The 19,759-nt window shown below is 43.4% G+C and overlaps 1 protein-coding gene across 1 annotated transcript in view; it reads right to left on the bottom strand.

Moving 5' to 3' along the window:
• Window positions 1-3,886: 3,886 nt before the first annotated feature.
• The window catches only part of CDH26 (cadherin 26), a 71,650-nt gene continuing 55,777 nt past the window's right edge, over window positions 3,887-19,759 (bottom strand). Inside the window, exons 17-20 of the mRNA XM_055104697.2 lie at window positions 18,675-18,752; window positions 15,471-15,524; window positions 11,569-11,643; window positions 3,887-5,824 (exon numbers count right to left, since the gene is read on the bottom strand). Coding sequence (XP_054960672.1) covers window positions 5,621-5,824; window positions 11,569-11,643; window positions 15,471-15,524; window positions 18,675-18,752 — 411 coding nt within the window. The 3' untranslated portion in view covers window positions 3,887-5,620. The remainder of the gene's footprint in view (window positions 5,825-11,568; window positions 11,644-15,470; window positions 15,525-18,674; window positions 18,753-19,759) is intronic.

The raw sequence follows: 19,759 nt of genomic DNA, 5'->3' as shown, positions 1-19,759 counted from the left end.
TAATAAGGGGAACATGTCAGCAAGAGAATATACCAATTATAAATAAACATGCACCCAACACTGAACCACTAGATCTATAAAGCAAATATTATTAGATCTAAAGGCAGAAATAAGCCCCAATACAATAATAGTTGGGGACTTCAACATCTCACTCTCAGCACTGGACAGATTATTTAGATATAAAATCAACAAGGAAACATCAGATTTAAACTGAACCTACCAAATAGACCTAGTAGACTTTACAGAACATTTCACTCAACAGCTACGGAATACACATTTTTTTCATCAGCACATGTAACTTTCTCCAGGAGAGGCCATATGTTAGGATACAAAACAAGCTTCAAAAAGTTTTTAAAAATCAAAATTATATAAAGTATCTTATCTGACCACAAGAGAATAAAACTAAAAATCAAGAACAAGATGAACACTCAAAACTATACAAATACATGGAAATTAAGCTACATGCTCCTGATGACCAAGGAGTGAGAAAAGCAATTAAGAATGAGATTTTAAAATTCCTTGAGGCAAATAAAAGTAGGAAACACAGCACACCAAAATCTATGGAACATAGCAAAAACAGTAGTAAGAGGCAAGTTTAAAGTAACAAATGACTACATTAAATAACTAGAAATATTTCAAATGAGCAATTTAATAATGTATCTTAAGGAACTAGAAATTCAAGAAGAAACGAAACCCAAAATTAGTAGAAGGAAAGAAATAATAAAGATCAGAGCACAAATAAACAAAATCGAGACCAGAAAAACAATACAAAAGGTTAATGAAACAAAAAGTTGATTTTTTGAAAAAATAAATGAAATCAACAAACCATTAGCTAGACTAAGAAAACAAGAGAAAAGATTCAAGTAAATAAAATTGAAACAAAAAATTGAGATGTCACAATAGAGACCACAGAAATACAAAGAATTATTAATTACTGTGAACAACTATATGCCGGTAAATTTGAAAACCTAGAGGCAATGGATAAATTCCTAAACACATACAACCTACTAAGATTGATCCAAAAAGAAATAGAAAACCTCAATTGACCAATAACAAGTAATAAGATTGAATCAATAATAAAAATTATCTCAAGAAAAGAAAGTTCAGGGCCGGATGGTTTCACTACTGAATTCTGCCAAACTTTAAAGAAGTATTAATACCAACTTTTCTCAGACAATTCCACAAAACTGAAGTAGAGATAGCTCTTCCTTTCTTACTCTATGAGGCCAGCATAACTCTCATTCCAAAGCCATACAAAGACACACAGAAAAAGAAAACTACAGGCCAATATCACCAATGAACATAGATGTTAAAACCCTCAACAAAAATATTAGCAAACCAAATCCAAAAATATATTAAAAAGATAAAAGATCATGGTCAAATGGAATTTATCCCAGGAATGCAAGGCTTTCATATACCCAAATCAGTACACATGATACATCACATCAACAAAATGAAGGACAAAAACCATATGATTATCTCAACGGATGCAGAAAAAGCCTCTGATAAAATTCAGTATCCTTTCATGAGAAATCTTTTATACCAAAAATTAGGTATAAAAGGAAAGTGCCTCAACAAATTAAGGCTATATATAACACACCCACAGCTAACATCATACTAAATGAGGAAAAGTTGGAAACTATTCCCCTAAGGACTGGAACAAGACAAGGGTGCCCACTCTCTCTTCTTGTATTCAACATAATACTGAATGTCCTAGCCAGAGCAATAAGACAAGAGGAAGACAAAAAGGGAATTCAAATTAGAAAGGAGGAAGTCAAATTGTCCCTGTTTGCAGATGACATAATCTCATATATAGAAAAACCTAAAGATGCTACCAAAAACTCTTAGAACTGATAAATAAATTCAGCAAAGTTGCTGGAGACAAAAATCAACATACATAAATCAGTAGCATTTCTATACATGAACAACAAACTAGCTGAAAAATCAAGAAGGCAATCCCTTTTACAATAACTACAAAAAATTAAAATATCAAAGAATAAGTTTAACCACGGAAGTGAAAACCCTCTACAAAAAAAGATTACAAAATACTGATGAAAAATCAGAGGATATAAACAAATGTAAAGACATTTCATGCCCATGGATCAGAAGAATTAATGTTGTAAAATTATCACACTATGCAAAGCAATCTACAGATTCAATGCAATCCCTGTCAAAACACCAATGGCATTCTTCACAGAAATAGAAAAAAAAATCTTAAAATTTGTGTGGAACCACAGAAGGCCCTGAAGAGCCAAAACAATTCTGAGCACAAAAGACAAAGTTACAAGGATCACACTATCAGACTTCAAAATATACTACAAAACTATAATAACTGAAACAGCATGGTACTATAAAAACAGACACATCAATAAATGAAACAGAATACAGACTCAAGCAATTAATACACATATCTTTAGCCAACTGATTTTTGACAAAAAGACTAAGAACATTCATTGAGGAAAAGATAGTCTTTCCAACAAATGGTGCTGGGGAAAGTAGGTATCTATATGCAGAAGAATGAAACTAGACTCCCCTCTCTCACCCTATACAGAAATCAACTCAAAGTGGATCAAAGACCTAAATGTGAGACCCAAAACTATAAGACTATTGGAAGAAAATCTAGGGAAAATGCTTCAGGAAATTGGTCTTGTAAAAAAACTTATGAGTAAGACCTCGAAAGCATAGACAACAAAAGCAAAAATAATCAAATAGGATTATATCAAACGAAAAAAGTTTCTGCACAGCAAAGGAAACTACAGAGTGAAAAGTTAACGTACAAAATGGGAGAAAATATCTGCAAACTATTTATCCAATAAGGGGTTATTATCTGGAATACACGAGGAGCTCAAATATCTCAACAGCAAAATAAAAAGAATCCAATTTTAAAATGGGTAAATGACCTGAACAGATGTTTCTCAAAAGACATAAAATGGCCAAAAAATATATGAAAAAATGCTTAACATCATGAATGGTCAGGAAAAGGCACATCAAACCCACAATGAGGTATTATCTCATCCCAGTTAGGATAGCTACTATCAAAGAGTCAAAAATAGCAAATGCTGGGCCAGATGCAGTGGCTCACACCTTTAATCCCAGCACTTTGGTAGGCTGAGGTGGGCGGATCACCTGAGGTCAGTAGATCGAGACCAGCCTGGCCAACATGGCGAAACCCCATCTCTACTAAAAATACAAAAAATTAACTGGGCGTGGTGGCTCGTGCCTGAAGTCCCAGCTACTTGGGAGGCTGAGACAGGAGAATTGCTTCAACCCAGGAAGTGGAGAGGTTGCAGTGAGCTGAGATTGCACTACTGCACTCCAGCCTGGGCAATAAAGTGAGACTTTGTCTCAAACAAAATTTTTAATTAAATTAAATAAAGAAAAGAAAGCAAATGCTGGTGAGGTTGCTGAGTAAAGGGAACCCATACGCTGTTGGTAGAAATGTAAATTAGTACAGGCACTTTGGAGAAGAGTATGGAGGTTCCTGAAAAACTCTACAAATAGAACTACAATATAATTCAAAAATCCTACTACTGGGCATTTGTCCAGAGGAAAGGAAATCTGTATTTTGAAGAGACATCTGCACCTCATGTATATTACACCACTATTCACAATAGCCAAGATGTGGAATCAACCTAGCTGTCCAAAGGCAGATGAATGCATGAAGAAAGCATGGTATATATACACAATGAAATATTATTCAGCCACTAAAATAAAAAAATTCTGTCATTTATGGCAACATGGATGAAGCTGGAGGACATTATTTTAAGATAAATAAGCCAGCTGCAGAAAGTTGAAAATCACATGTCCTCACACATATGTGGAAGCTAAAACCAAGCAAGTTTATCTCGGAAGTAGAAGGTAGAACAGAGGACACAGCAGCTGGGAAAGGTGGGGGGAAAGAGGGATAGGGAGAGATTTATTAAAGGATACAAAATTACAGCAAATTATTCCTAGGAGGAATACGTTCTAGCACTCTATACCACTATATGTTGACTATAGTTAACAATAATACATAGTTTTAGATAGCTAGAAGGGGGATGGATATTGAATGCTCTGTACCAATACAAAGAAATGAAAAATGTTTGAGCCAATGATTACATTAACCACCCTGATCTGATCACTGTAAATGTATTGAAACATGACTATGTACCCCCTAAATATGTACAATTATTATATGTCAATTATTTAAAATGAAATAATAAAGTTTTAAAACGAGATAATTTTTAAAAAATCTACAGGGGACAGAATGAAAGAGGCAAGTATAAGGAGGCAATCGAATAAACTAATGTTTACTTTGTTTTGTTGTCCAAAAACATGTATTTTTCTTAAAAAAAAAAAAACTTTTATCCTGAATTACCCAGAAAATGCCCTAGACTGTCCTCTGAGTCATGCTAGGATCAGTACAGCTGTTCTACACATTCAAGCGTCCCATTCAGACATTCCAGTGCTTTAAATGTGATTTTTCTTCTTTTTCAGCTTCCCAAAGCAGAGGAAGACTGAGGTAACCAGGTAGGAAAAGGCCAGATCTCCTTAAAAAGAAGTATTTGCACAGCTTCTTCAAAAAGAAGGAGAAAGTTTTAACTCTGAGCTGTAACTCACTGTTTAACATAATGCTTCACTGATTCACCAGCAAACATGTTTCTACTGATTTATTTTAGGGCATGAGAGACGGCATTTGCTCATTAATTATATAAAATTTTTATATGGCTGTAGACTTTTAGATATCCAATATGTGCATTAAAGTGTCCAAATAGCATTTTAAACTTTGCTTAGTCAGTCTCTTATCTATTACTCAGACTAGAAAACTGACTATTTTTAGGGCATATGTCCCCTATTAAGATTTTTAAAAGAAACCATTTCCTCCCCTGAAACTGACACTAGCAGTAAGTGGACAAGTAAAAACCAATTAAATTTTGTGGTTTTGTTTAAAGATAAAATCTAATCAGAACTTACTCATTCAAAGGCTCCTAACTCTTTTACTTACATAATACATACAAGTTAAATTATGTCAGCTCTTCATTTTTTAAAGAGTATACTGTTTATAAAGCTTTCAGCATAATCATTTTTCTCAAGATAACATATTTTATCTATTTATCTAATCAAAAAGTGAACAGGGACCAATACTTATTTTTTTAAAAATCACTTCAAATACTGACTACAAATGTTATAGAAAAAATTTCTCTATTTACCTAAGTTTTCCCTTAAATGGAAGCAGAATCATAATCATAGAAATGTAAGTAACGTTTTCAAAATCTATTTTTATTTTTCTTCAGTATTACCTGCTGTTCCCAAGTGGCTGGGTAATCTATGGGTTATATTTTCATTTACCCTCAAAGCTAGGCTGCCAGTGGAAGCTAAGAATAACACAATTAAATTCAAGTTTCTCTAGAAAATATGACAAATCAAATTTTAAGAAAGCGTAACTTGTGGTTTTGCTTTGGTTCAAGATGGCTGATCTGAGAATATCAAAGCATTTAATTCAAACTAATAGTGTGTCCTCATCCTAGGACTAGAAGGTAATTTTTCTTTTAAGGAGGGAAAAGAAGAGCAAAGGGGAAAAATCCCTGAATAGTGATTCCCTTCCATGAATTATTTCAATTCTCCAAAATAGACTTTTTTTTTAGGAAGGAACACCTGACTCTGAATATATTTCCTCAAACGGAGTCGCTTTTGAACCCAAAGAGTCCAGCAAATCAGGTTGCAACTCCTGTTCCAAGCTGGCCAGAGAGCTGAGGGATGGGGCCCCTCCACACTCCCCTTCCTCGCTGTAGACGTGAGGTAGGTAGGCGGGGTCATCTTCCAGCACATTGGCAACATGGAGTTTCTGGGGAAAAGTGGGGGAAAGAGAAGGTAAATGCCATGTGCTTCCATACCCAGCTCATTTCTCTAGGTTTGATTCGAGGAACACCTCAATGCAGTAGTAACAGCACTCAGGCCCCGTGTCCTCAGCTGACACAGGAGTTCGTACAGTTCCAGAAGTGGCAGCCATGCTGAGGGGAGACATCCCACCTTACAGTCTGAGAGGGAACTGTGACACAGTGGTGGCCGCCCCAGGAGTATGACAGGAGCCCCCAGGAGGACCTCCTACCTGCTCCCACCCTCTTGCAGATTCATTCCTTGAGGCTCGCCCTTCCCTGTCCTGTGCCCTGGACACCTCCCCTTCCCATGAGCCCCCGACCCTCGTTTGGACAACTGTCCCCTCTCTCTTCATCTTTACCTGGCCTCTTGCTGTGGGCTCCTTTCTCCCGACCCACAAATGTGCTCAGGTCTATCCTTCAATCTGCTCATACTTCACAGCCTCCCTGCAAGAAAGGGTGGCCACCACTTCCTGCCACCCCTTTCTCACCCACGTGGCTCCTCAAACCACTGCCCTCCAGTCTCCCCATTCATGCTCAGGCCATGGCTTCGTCCATCCCTAAGCAATGGTGATGTCCCCGTCACCATCTCTGTCTGTGACACTCCCTACAGTCACATCCAGAGCCAGAATTCCAACCAGACAGCTCCACAAGGACATCCACAGAGACCTCAGACTCAACATCCTGGAAACCACTGTGGTTTTGCCCACAACCTGCATCTCCTCCCACATCCCCTCCCTCAATGCTCGCCAAGCACAGTGTGCACCCCCTGTTACAGGGGCTAGCCGGCTACAACCCAGGGGATAATCCAGCACACCACCTGTTGTTGTAAATTAAGTTCTACTGGAGCATGGCCAAGACCGTTTATTTGTGTATCATCTGTGGCTGCTTTCACAGAACAATGGCAGGGCTGAGCTGTGGGAACTGGCCTTCAAATCCTACAGGATTTACTATCTGGCCCTTTATAGGAAGTTCACTGACCCCTGCAGCATTAGATGATTTCGATGGTATCAGAACACATATTTATTTGAATGAATGGCCATTTTATCATATATTTCAAAACATAATAACAAGCACGCCAACTCCATGATTTCACACTAGCTGATTGTAAAGCCAAAAGCTAATTAACATGTGAGCTGATTTACAGAAATGCATTAAATACATCATAGTGAGTGGGTTAAACACAAGCGTGACAGTAGTGACAGAATGACCAAAGTTCATGAAACTCTAGCCTGACTTAAGTCAGGACATCCCCTACCAGCCAGCTGCTCAACCTTGAAACCTAGAGTCATCGCCAACTCTCCCCTGCCCCATCCTCTCAAATGCTCGGCGATATTTCTAGTTCTGTCCCCTCTCCTCCAGCCCCATGGCCAATGCCTGAGGATAGGTCCCTATCTCCACTCACTGGGGCGAGAGTGGCAAGTTCACTAAACTCATTTCTTGTTCTTCTGGTCACCCGGCAAGATCACATTTCCTGCCTCTCTGCTAGATGTGGCTACGTGACTGATGAAATAGGGATGTCAGGGACACGTACCTGGCCGTGAAAGCCTCCCCAAGAGCCTCTGTTCTTTCTCTGTCCTCCAGCCCCATTTCCAGTTCTGAGTGGTGGCAGAGCCACAGAGTGGGAGGACCCTGGGCAGGCTCCGGCTCGACACCCACCCTGATGTGTGACGTGAGCCAGAGGTGCCTGCTCTGCGCATTAAGCCACCCTGCTCTGGGGTTGCCATGGCTTTCTCCCTCCAAACAGCCCTCTTCTCACCATCTCCTCCTCTCCCCAACCTCTCCTGCCTTAGGTCCACCCTCTGCACAAACCCCAGAAACATTTCCTAGGCTTCATATCTGCTCATTCCTGTCTGCCTAGAACCCTAGACAGCCCTCCTCTGCCAATCTCCAACCCAGCAAACTCCAGCTCAGCATTCAGGACCCAAGTCATCTCTCTGTGAAGACTTTTCTGGCCTGAGTGATTCAATAAATAGGGGAGGGGATGAGAGGGGAGGGGAGAGGGACTTTAGCCTATTTACCTTCTAATACCTCTAGAGGGTGCTATCTGAACCCAGAGCCAGTTCTACAGACCTTGGCAGGAATGGGTTTAGTGGGAGCCTGTCTAATCCGTCACTGCTGATAGTAATTCTGAGAGGGTGAGCTCATGTAGGGCATGAAAACAGTCAGAATCCTGGGGCTCAAGCCCAAGGTGGGAGGTGGGGAGGGCCTGGAAAGGGCAGCTCTGGGGCCCCAGGGACCCCATGCATGTCCCCATTCTGATGGGACCCCTGGGCTTCCAAGCTCTTAACTATGCCCCCCGCCCCGCCCCGCCCAGTGACTGCAACAAGCTGTCTCCAGCTTCCTCTGGTTCTCAGGAGCCCTGCCTGGGCCCTTGTTTAGTGGGAAATGCTGTCTCCCCGCCCCAGTCTACTGCTATGTCAGGCTTGGTGCCCACGAGAAGCGCGGGAATGCTCACCTGCACATCTGGCCCATTGACTGGGTCTGCTCACTCAGGGACCGTGGTCACTGTCTGACCATATGGCATGGGGGAGCTGGGGGCAGGGGGAGGAAAGAAAGTTTTTACAGCAAAACCAGCAGATACACAAGCTCTGGCCTACATGTTAGGAGTCTGTTCACGTCCTTGCAATGAAGCTGAATAGATAATTAGCGACGGACCTGGTGTGTGCAGAGCAAAACAGAATCTGCAGTGGGGGCTGTGCTGGGTGGATTCAACTTCAAAACCCCCAGGCTGACAGCAGAGCAGTGGATGTCTGCACCCTGATTCAGCAACTTTGGAGGCCTCATCAGATCAATAATTCATCATACACCACCATCCAAGTTAGAGGGCTCACAAGGAAAGAACAGGGCCCTCTAATCTGGTGTTCCCTCCTCTCACACCACCAAGCAGAGCTTTGAGCTTCCATTGAATAAAGCTGCCTCCCTGCCCCACAGAGGGAGGAGGGGGGCCCGCGGCTGGAACACGTCCCTCTCCTGCTCAGCCAGGCAGGACCTGCGATACTGTCCACACAGTCCACTTGGCATGAGCGGTATGTGTGCATGTGCATGCGTTCACGTGTGTGTGTGCGCAAATGTGAAAATGGGTAAGCTGGATACTACGTGATGATCACCACATGCTACGTTTTCTGTAGAGACATGATCTGGTCTGCACAGAGCTTCACCCGAGAGTGTAGCAGAGCTGCCCCAACTCTCCTTTGTAGATGAGAAATTAAGGCTCAGAGAGGAGACTTCCCTGACCCTGCTTAATGATCAGGTGGGCCCGTCTGTAGTCGGCCACTCTGTGCCCCATTTCTGGCTCTGTCCCTCATGCCTTTACCATTGGAGCAACTTGTCTGAGCCTCCATTTTTGGATTCATCTATCACATTGGGTTATAGTGAAAATGGTTCTTTCATTGGTTCTTCAGTGACCCCTGTGTCATGCACCAGTAATGACACAGCCTGGCCCTCAGGGAGGTTACAGTCGGCTCGGGAGAGACACATGGAAATTTCCCCGCAGCTCATCCTTCATCTTCCTCACCAGCAGTCAGGACCTGGGGAAGTGCCCTGCAGCCCTGAGTCTGTGGGTACACAGCCCCCTTCTGCAGAAGCCTGGCTTGCCTGCTTTTAGGCAAAGCTTCTAGGCCCGGAGAAGATGTCTGTGTTCTCTTGAAGCAGGTGTCAGGCAGCACCCATTCTGCAGGGCTAAGGAGTGGGAGTGAGAAGGGGCCAAGCCTACAGCACCTTTGGGGCTGTCACTGGGGCACAGAGCTGGAGCTCCCACCTGGGGACTGTGACAGGAACCAGAGGAAGCAACACTGGGGAGACCCCAGACAGTGACTCTACATCCAGACACAGTCTGGGCTCACTTCCTCAGGCCACAGTGTTCACAGCTCTGTCTGTCATCCACTCTGACAACCACAGCAGGAGACGTCCAGGCTCACCAATGGGTTTCACAAAACAGGATCCCAGGACCTCAAGTCAGAGGCTCAGATGCGCACCCCAGACCCACTACAGCAGGGTCCACAGAGTTGGTACTGGGGATTGCTGCTTTTTAATGAGCCCCCTAAGTGCCTAGACCCTGGAGCCCAGTTGCCTGTATTTGAGCCCCAAATCTACTGCTTTCTGTGGCTGTGACCTTGGACACATTACCCAACTTCTTTGTTTCTGGGTTTCCACATGTTATAAAAAGGCATATGACAGCACCTCCCCCAATAGGCTGATGTGCAGACTAAGAGTTAACATCTTTCAAGTCCTCAGAACAGAGTCTACAACAAAGTGAGTATTATACACGTGTTTGCCAAAAAAATAAGTCTGGCCTGACAGAGACTGTCTACATTTATGTCTTCCTTTGTGCTTATCATTCCACAGGCCTGAGTTCCCACTGCCCTGCAACAGGAGGAGCTGCTTAGAGTCAGAATGGCCTGGGCAGCTTCTTGGTACCTCCTTCCCCAAGCAGGGGGCATGCAGAGCCTCCATGACACGAGCATGTGGACTGGCTCTGCCCTATCCATGTAAACCTGCCCATGGGTTTGCCCAGCTCCCAAGCTGCTTTCTAATCTTCCCAGGAGTACGCAGTGGCTGTGTTGATGGACCTTTCAGGATGTACCTGAAATCAGAATCTCACACAATAGACCCCTTCAGCGCAGTCCAACTACATCTTTCACAATTTTGCAGGAAAAGACCCTTCATTCTGAGGTAGGAGGCCAGCAGGTCTTGTTTTCTGGTCACAACCCTGCTGACCAGAACAGGATCTGGTCCAGATGGGATGAAGTTAAAAAAAAAAAAAACCAGCAGAAACCAGCAGATGAGACGAAAGTGAACCCTGGATGCCCTCATTGCTCACTGGTGCAAGAGACTCACACCAGTGCCAGGACAGCTTACAAATGCCATGGCAGTGACCCAGAAGTTATCACCGCTCTCCTAGAAAGTTCTAAATAACCAGCCCCTCCGTTTGCATCAACTTGCTGCTTAATTTGCATGTAATTGAAAGTGGGTTTTAGTGGGTATTTATATACAGTTGTCAACAGCCCATACATTTCTGACTCTGAATGTACTGCCTATGAGTTAGCCCTGCCTTGCAAGGAGCAGTAATGTTGAATAGAAGACTGCTGTCTAACACCTCCACCTCACCTTTGAATTATTTCCCAAAACCCTCCTGGGCTAATCCCCAGTTTTGGGGCTTGCCTGTCCTGTGTCAGTTCTGTCTTCAGTTGGGTTCTGCAAAGCAGCACTGGATGGAGGATTTCCATGAAAGTGATTGCTATGGACTTAATTGTGTTCCCTCTCCAAATCCATATGTTCAGGCCCTAACCCCAATGTGATGGCATTTGAAGACGGAGCCTTTGGGAGACAATTAGGTTTAGATGAGCTCATGAGGGTAGAGTCCTCATGATGGAATTAGTTCCCTAATAAGAAGAGATACCAGGGAGCTTGGTATCTCTCTCTCCATCCCATGTGAGGACACGGCGGGAAAGTGGCCATCTGCCAGCTAGCAAGAGAGCTCTCACCAGAACCCAACCATGCTGGAACCCTGACCTTGGACTTCTAGCCTGCAGAAACATGAGGCAATACATTTCTGTTATTTAAGCCACCAGTCAGGCTATGGTATTTTATTATGGCAGCCTTAGCTGACTAATGCAGTGATTTAGGAGGAAGTGTCCCCAAACCAAGCCTGGAGCACAGTGGGGATGCAGAACCCATAGCCAGTGCACAGGACAAGAGGAGCTCTCCCTACCTGATTCAATGTCTCTGCCATCCTTCCTTCCACCGGAGCCAGGAGTTGTCTGTGCATTGTGGCATCTGGGTAAGCCTGCAAGCAAACCAGTAGAGTTTCATACCACAGCAGAGCCCTTGTCCTACCCCCAAACCCCTGTGTGTCAGTGGCCCCAGCATAGATGGGGCACACTGAGCACAGTTCTCTTGGAGGTGAAGAGCCAGGCCCAGGGCAGTTTGCTCATGTTTCCTCTCTTTGTGTTGGGGGAGAGAGGGAGGCCCTGCAAGCTCTCATGGCTAGACTTTCAAATGCCTGGGCTGAAACAAACTTTCAGTGAGGAAGGAACCCAAGTGAGCCCGGCCAGGAGGGTTGGTCCTGCTGACAGCCTCAGTCATGCCTTGCACCCCCCGCAACTACATTGCCCCTCGTCGCTCATTTTGGCTTCTCTTCCTCTGAACCTTGCCCATTGTTTCCCATGATGGGCTGCTGGCAGTCACCTGCTCATCTGGCCCATGTCTGTGGATCTGGGTCTCTGTGCTATCTAAGGGCAGAGGATACAGTGGTAGGAAACAGGCTTGGCATCTACTGGAAGGAGTGGCTATCTGGGGGCTCACAAATCCCACCACTAAATCATGTGAGTCAGGCTGGCCTGGAGGCAAGCAAAGCACCCGGGGCCTCACTGTCGAGCTCACGCAGGTGCAAGGCAAGCACCCAAGAGTGGCGGTAAATGTAAGACTGATCACCAAGGGAAGGTTTAAGAGGGGATCTCACCCAGTTGAGAGCAGGGAGTTCTCAGGAGGAGGAAGTTGTAGGGCCATGGAACAGAAGGGAATTCCAATGAGAAGAAACAGCACAGGCCCTAAGCAGGGAGGGAACTTGGCATGTTCTGTGGCTGGAGCCCAAAGAGGTGGGGTGCTGGGATGGTTAGGGAGGTGGGGGGAGGCTCAGAGCAAGTTGAAGCCATACGTGAGCAAAGGCCACGTGATAGAGGGTCTCACAGGACATTAAAGACATAGGTCTGTCTTAGGCTGGGTTCTGCAAAGCAGCCCTGGAGGGAGGATCCCCTTAAGTTCATAAGGTTGTAGACTTTATCCCAGGTGCAATGGCAAGCCAACAGAAGTCTTAAATTGGAGAGTGACATACGATTTGTGTTTTTAATCACTGGTGGCCTTTATGGCTGAGATGACTTCTATCTTACCTGGGTTTAGGGATACTTATTGGGTTCCAGAAGACATATGTAAAATATGATAAAGCCTGGGGCAATTATGTATGTCCATGAGGCCATATATACACATACATACATACATACAGATATACACACATGGACATATACAGACAAACATATACACATGTTCATATATGCCTACTCATGCCTCTGTACATGTACATGCTTCTATACATAGACATATAGACATATAGACATATATACATATACAGTTGACCGTTGAACAATGTGGGGGTTAGGGGTGCTGACCCTGCACAGTTGAAAACATGCCTATAACTTCTGATTCCCCCCAAACTCAATTAACAGTCTACTGTTGACTGGAAGCTTTTCCAATAATATAAACAGTCAATTAATGCACATTTTGTATGTCATATGTATTATATACTATATTATAACAAAGCAAGCTAGAAGAAAGAAAATGTCATTAAGGAAAATATATTCACTATTCATTAAGTAGAAGTGGATTATCATAAAGGTCTTCATCTTCATTGTCTTCTCTCTGAGTAGAATGAAGAGGAGGAGGGAGAAGAAGGGTTGGTCTTGCTGTCTCGGGGGTGGCAGAGGCAGAAGAAAACCCACATAGAAGTGCAGCCACACAGTTCAAACTCCTGTTGCTCAAGGGTCAACTGAATACACATATCTATCTACATACACATGCACACATACAGTTATGCACAGCATAACGTTTCAATGACAGGCCGTCTATATAAAGCTGGTCCCATAAGACTGTAATGCTGTATTTTTACTGTACCTTTTCTATGTGTAGGTGTTTTTTTCTTTTTCTTTTTTTTTTTTTTTTGAGATGGAGTCTCGCTCTGTCACCCAGGCTGGAGTGCAGTGGCGCGATCTTGGCTCACTGCAAGCTCCGCCTCCCGGGTTCATGCCATTCTCCTGCCTCAGCCTCCCAAGTAGCTGGGACTACAGGCGCCCGCCACCACGTCCAGTTAATTTTTTGTATTTTTAGTAAAGACGGGGTTTCACCATGTTAGCCAGGATGGTCTCTATCTCCTGATCTCGTGATACGCCTGCCTCGGCCTCCCAAAGTGCTGGGATTACAGACGTGAGCCACGGCGCCCTGGCCTGTGTAGGTAGATACACAAACACCATTGTGTTCCAATTGCCTACAGTATTCAGTACAGTCACATGCTGTACGGGTTTGTAGCCTAGGAGCAACAGGCTACACCAAGAGGTCTAGGTGTGTAGTAGGCTACACCATTTAGGTTTGTGTAAAACACTTTATGAAGTTTACACAGTGATGAAATCACCTAACAACACATTTCTCAGAACGTATCCCCATCATTAAGCCAGACATGACTGTACATATACACATGTGTGTACACATAGTGAAGCCACATCATACCAAGGTAAGCTGAACCAAACATACTAAGCCAAAGAGGCAAGGTGTGGACCACTACAAGCAGCCCTAGGGACCCTGCTGCCTGGTTCCCAGTGCTGGGAGCACTTGACTGGAGATGCTGTGCCCTCAGTCTGTTTAGCCCCAGGGGCCTCTCAGAGAAGAACCCTTAAGATGTGGGCTATGTACAAAGTACCCTTGCACCAGATGCTCACTGACCAAGCATGGGGCTCATCCAGGGCCAGAGGAAGACGCCATGTCAGTTTCCAGCCTGGCTCCTTCCTGAGGTAGACTTGGGGTGATTTTGCCTCAAGCCAGCTTCAGGTCCTAACCCCACACTATGTATGGCTGCACTGTGGCTGAGAGAGCACTATCTCTCCTCTCTGGGCTTCTGTGGACTTAGCCACTGGTTTAACTCTATCCCCAGGGCCTACGACTCCTCAAAGATACTTCAGCTAGAGTATTTGAAATTTATTTTCATTATTTACAAATTATTTCAATAACAATATTGAATATTATTTTTATAATATAACAGAAAGTGGTTTACATCTTTTTTAGTCTCCCACACCAACATGTAAATTTGGGATGCCATGTTAATTAGCTTTTATGCAACTCAAATGAAGCTTTTGGTCCCATGTTTCATTAATCAAAGAGAACCCTAACATTGTAAACTGAGCTATTCAAAAACCATTAAGATTTGAAACTGCTTGTTGGTATATATCAAAATTTTCTTGATACTTTAAAAACCAGTTTATAATAATGCGAGGCAATGAATTAGGTGTTAAGTTAACATAATTTTGCAAACTATATCCACAACATTCAACTTCCTTCTGTTTACATCAGAATCATTATTTTTATTGGCTATTTTGGTAATAGGTATATGTCATTAATGTCAGTGCATACAAAATTAGTACTTAGATGTTTTATTTACAATGGAGTTATTTGTAGGATCTCATTTGAAAAGAAGAATTCTGCTGCAAAACATATTTAGAAAAAAAAATTGACTAGATGATGTCTAAGACCCCCTTAGCTCAAAATTTCTATAGGTCTGTGACAAAGCACAGCAGAAAACTCAGCCTATGACTGAGGTCTTAGCAACTCAACAGCAAAAGAAATTTGCCAGGGACTGAAAAGCTCTTATGCCCTCGAGTCACGGGATAAATGTGCCTTAACTACTTCCAACCTCTCTTCACATTCGCTTCTCCTTCAGTTTGCTTGGATGTTGGGCATATTTTTTTTTATCACCTCTTTCCTTCCAAATTTCCAATTTTCAGGGATTTGCACAGCTTTTAGGCAGAACAATAAGGTAAATTTGTTCACGGTAACACCTACATCTGTACTTACAGGAGTAGAGTGTATGTTTTTCACACCTCTTGGCTCAAAGGGCTTGCCATAACCCTTAAAGAAAGATGAAATATTTACTGATTTCAAATAAATTATCAAAGGATGCAAATACATAACTAGAAATTCTTGCAGTCATATTGCCTTTCATTTTTGTACTAAAGGTATAGTAATCCTAAAGAGTGTAGATATTCATAGCAGAAATTCATGAACAAGTTTCACAGTTGCTTTGTGAAGAAGGAACATGAGAATATTAGATTTGCAAGCTCTATCTTGGGTCCATTAACACCCAGTAAGATTTCCTTTGTGCCATGGCCATGCCCTGAATACAAACAAATGACACACATCCACTCCTAGGACCCAGGCCTAGTGGCACAACTCTCAGGGCTCAGTGCAAGATGAAAGTTGGGGGCCCTTTGTTCAAACATTAAGAATTTCAAGATGGTGACAGTAGAATATTAAACCAAGCAGGGGTTCTTTAGAGTGGGAGGCCCTGTGCCATGGTGTGGGTTCCATGTCCATGCAGCTGGCCCGAACAGGACCAGAAGGATCAGCTGCACGGACATGGAACCCAACATTCATCAATGCGGGAGCCCTTCAGTGATGGATTTGTGGCATCATCTTTGTGCAAAGAAGAACATCATGTTTTCATCTTTGCTCAGATACTGCCTGTGCAAAGATATGAAATTACAGAGATCTTGAATGTATTTTAGAAGCTTTCCCTCATAAAAATTGGATGTGATTCTACGGCTCTGTAGACCCTGAATACCTCTTTTAATTCTATATCAGAAAAGTACATTTTGGTTAAATAATGGCCAGTTAAACTGGTGAGGCCCAAATAAGGTCTGTGACTGAGAACTGTACTCACAGTGCTGTGCCAAAGCCCATTTTCTGATTTGATCATGGAGTAGGGTTACATGAGATGGTATATTTGGGGGACCCCCAAGAACTCTCCAAACTATTTTTGCAACTTCTAGTTAGTCTAAAATTATTTCAGAAAAAGTCATTTCACAAAGCAATCGTCCTGGAATTTGTATGTAGAGTACAAGAAGACACAACACAGATGGGAAGTCAGGCCTCCCTTTCGCTGGAAGCATGCAGTCACTGGGCTGGAATTTAGTCAGGGCCAAAGTGCTGTGCTTTTAACTTTATAGATGATCTCTGGTGCCCTTAGAAGGACATGAGAAAATGTATCTATTTGTGGATGTTCTAAAAAGTGTCATATTTGATCAGGATTATCAAACAACTCTAAACACAGCAGCCATCACCAATAATAATACCTAGTTCTATAGATGGAAATAGAGTTGGGTGGAAAAAGCCCAGCTTCTCAGATTTTCATTGACTATGTGCCTTTTTCTGACAGTATCACCGAATCTTCTACAACGGCCTTCTCTCAGGGGGACCAACTGTTAGTCACTAGTGAGATGGCCGTAGCAGGGAGCAACCTTCTGGAATTCACCCAGCTCCCCAGAGCACAGCGTGCTTGGGCTGACCTACTTGCTGCAGATAGAGGCACTTCCTCGAGATCCAAGAGGGAAAATGCTGATTTACTCAAAAGAGAATGGATTTCTCTCCAGCTGGAAACAAAGTGGGCATGCGTGACCTCTCACCACTTCCCCTTGCTCATATATTCATAGGCAAACACAAATTAACACGATGAGAGGGAGGGCGCGGTGGGGGGAAAAGGAAAATGAAGAGAGGCAGGGAATGCAGGGATAAAAGGGCAGGCACAATGGAACCGCATGGCAGGAGGAGGTTTGAACATGAAGACGCTAATGTTCTTGCCATGACACAGACACCTGAAAACTGCATGGACACGCAGATGACATCTAGAAGGTGACACTCACAGGTGAAACTGTTTAGATTCAGGGATGGGATTGTGGGCATTTTCTGCCTTGGGTTTCTGTTATTTTAATAGTGACCCTTCAATAATGAAGTTATATTTCAAAGAAAATAAAGCAGGCAATGGACCTTGACAATGGTCTCATTGACGCTATTTCACACTATTCAGCAGATTTTAAAGTATCAGGTTACCCCATAAATCATAAGTGACGGCTTCACTTAGAGAAAGTGTGTGAATGGCAGTTTATTTAAGCAGTCACCAGAGATGTACTTACTACAATATTTGCAGGACACTGAAGGGAACCCAGAGATACACCAAAACCTAGAAGGTGGAGGCTTTGGTTCCCTCCCCTGTAAAATAGGGAAGCAAGATTGCCCCCACCACACACACGCCCCTATGGGTTCTGGTGAAAATTCAATGAGATGAGGCATGCAAAGTGCATAGTGTGCCCCTCAGGGCAACACCTAGACCTCTAGAAGTTTGCAGACTGGCTCAGAGGAAGGAAAGAGAAGGCTCTCGCCAGCCCAGGAGGCAAGTTTGTAGGAATTAGAAAAGGGCAGCCCTTCCCCCAGGAGCACAGATTAGTGGTCAGAATGCACAGCGGACCCAGCCCTGCTCACTGCCCTGGCCAGGCACATGCTCATTTATGGCAATCCTGGGTCAACTTTGTTTTCAAAGTAGGGGACACCTACTAGTTATAGAATGGAAGATTTAGCTACTTGGGAAACAATTTTAAATAACACTGATTTGCACGGTGAGAAAATTATTCCCTTTCTAATTCTGTTTCCACACCCTAATGACATCCAGGAGGAAGTGTCACTCTGGTGCTAGCCTGGCTTCCACGCTCTGCCTTCCTTGCAGAGGGGCCCCGGGCCTTTGGCAGTGCCATCGTCCACCCAGTCATTGTGCCCTACTGCTTTCATGGCTATCTTCACACTTGCCTGCTCTTTATACAAGTAAAACTGTTTTCATTTACAGTTGAAATATAAAATTTCCTACTTAAATAAATGTACTTAATGTGGATACAAGCCCATTTTAAGAAAAAAGTGTCTTAAGAAATACACTAGTCCAAGTGCCATATGCATATGGCAAAAAATCACCATATGGCACTGGACACAGTGCTATTTGGAAGCACAGGGTCATCTGACACCGCAGCAAAGATGAAAGAACTTGGCCACTGAAAGGCAAGGGTGTTTTAGGCTAAGGGAACCATGGGGCTTTGCAAGTAGGGGCTGGGGTTGCTGACTTGAAGAAGAACCTCCCTGGATGTGGCACTGGGAGGAGCATCCCAGGTGTTCCTTGTCAGGGAAACCACCAGGCAAGTCACTTCTCTGAAATCCAGAAGCAAGTAAGGGGCATGTTACCTTAACTCCCTGCGTGGGTCCTGCTGCAGCTGTGCAGATGAGCAGAGCCGGCCTCTGGCCTTCAACATCTGACCATGTCTGTAGAACACAGAGAAAGAAATATGACAAAGGCTGAAATCACAGATAGCAGAAATAAAAACAGAAGGAAAGGAATGACATTTTCTCCAAAACACATTGTATCTATGCCATCACAGAAGAAGTCCAGACTGTAAAAAATACACCTCTCCTGTAAATCTGGATGACTTATGTGGGAAAAGAATGTTATTTCTGTTTGCCTTTTGTAATTGCTCGCTGGGAGGTTGAGCTTCTCATGGTTCAGGGTTCCATGTAAACTGATGGTAAAAGGCTCATTTCAGGAGCTCTCAGAACTGAAAAGCTTGTCTTTTTCTAGGGCTCATGGTGATGGCTCTTGGGGTCACCAGCATTGCATGGTATTCTGTGCATTGTCCCATTCATTTATCACCCAACATATATGTTCACTGAGGGACTCAGGTTGATGGGTGCTGGATTTCTGTTGGCCAAGGGCTCATTAGCTTCCCCACATGCAGGGAAGGCATCTATGCATTTCTGTAGATCATCACCATCAGATGGCATCCCTATAGTTTAGTAGTAGAATGTGACAACATGTGTGCAGCTAGTGACGATATCTTGCATGGAGTTTTCCCAAGAGCACAGAATGTTCCTGGTGAGTGGATGTGCAAGGTAGGCTGGTATATTCATGTAAGATGGACAGAGGGATAAGTGCACCTAGAGATGGCCTTATTTACCAAGGTTACAGAGATATAATCAGTAATTTCTGCTAATAATGCTAATATTGGCAGCCACCCTTTATTGCATGACTCTTAGTGCTGAAAATTTTACATGTGTTATTTGATTAGAGTCCAAAAAACTTAAGAGACAGAAGACTATCAAGCTCACTTTATATATGAAAGTCAGATTCAGTTAGATTATGTAACTGATCAATCACAGATTTGGAATCTACACCCAGGTCTGTTGAATTCCACTTCTCAGAGCCCTAAGATACTGAAGCAGGAATGGAGATGTGCCTTTAGCTGTGAATGGGAAACAAGAGAAAGATTTGTTGG

Source organism: Pan paniscus, chromosome 21 (genome assembly GCF_029289425.2).
Source record: "Pan paniscus chromosome 21, NHGRI_mPanPan1-v2.0_pri, whole genome shotgun sequence".
Taxonomy (NCBI): Eukaryota; Metazoa; Chordata; class Mammalia; order Primates; family Hominidae; genus Pan; species Pan paniscus.
The sequence above is the reverse complement of the archived record's forward strand: the minus strand, read 5'-3'. Positions and strand labels throughout refer to the sequence as shown.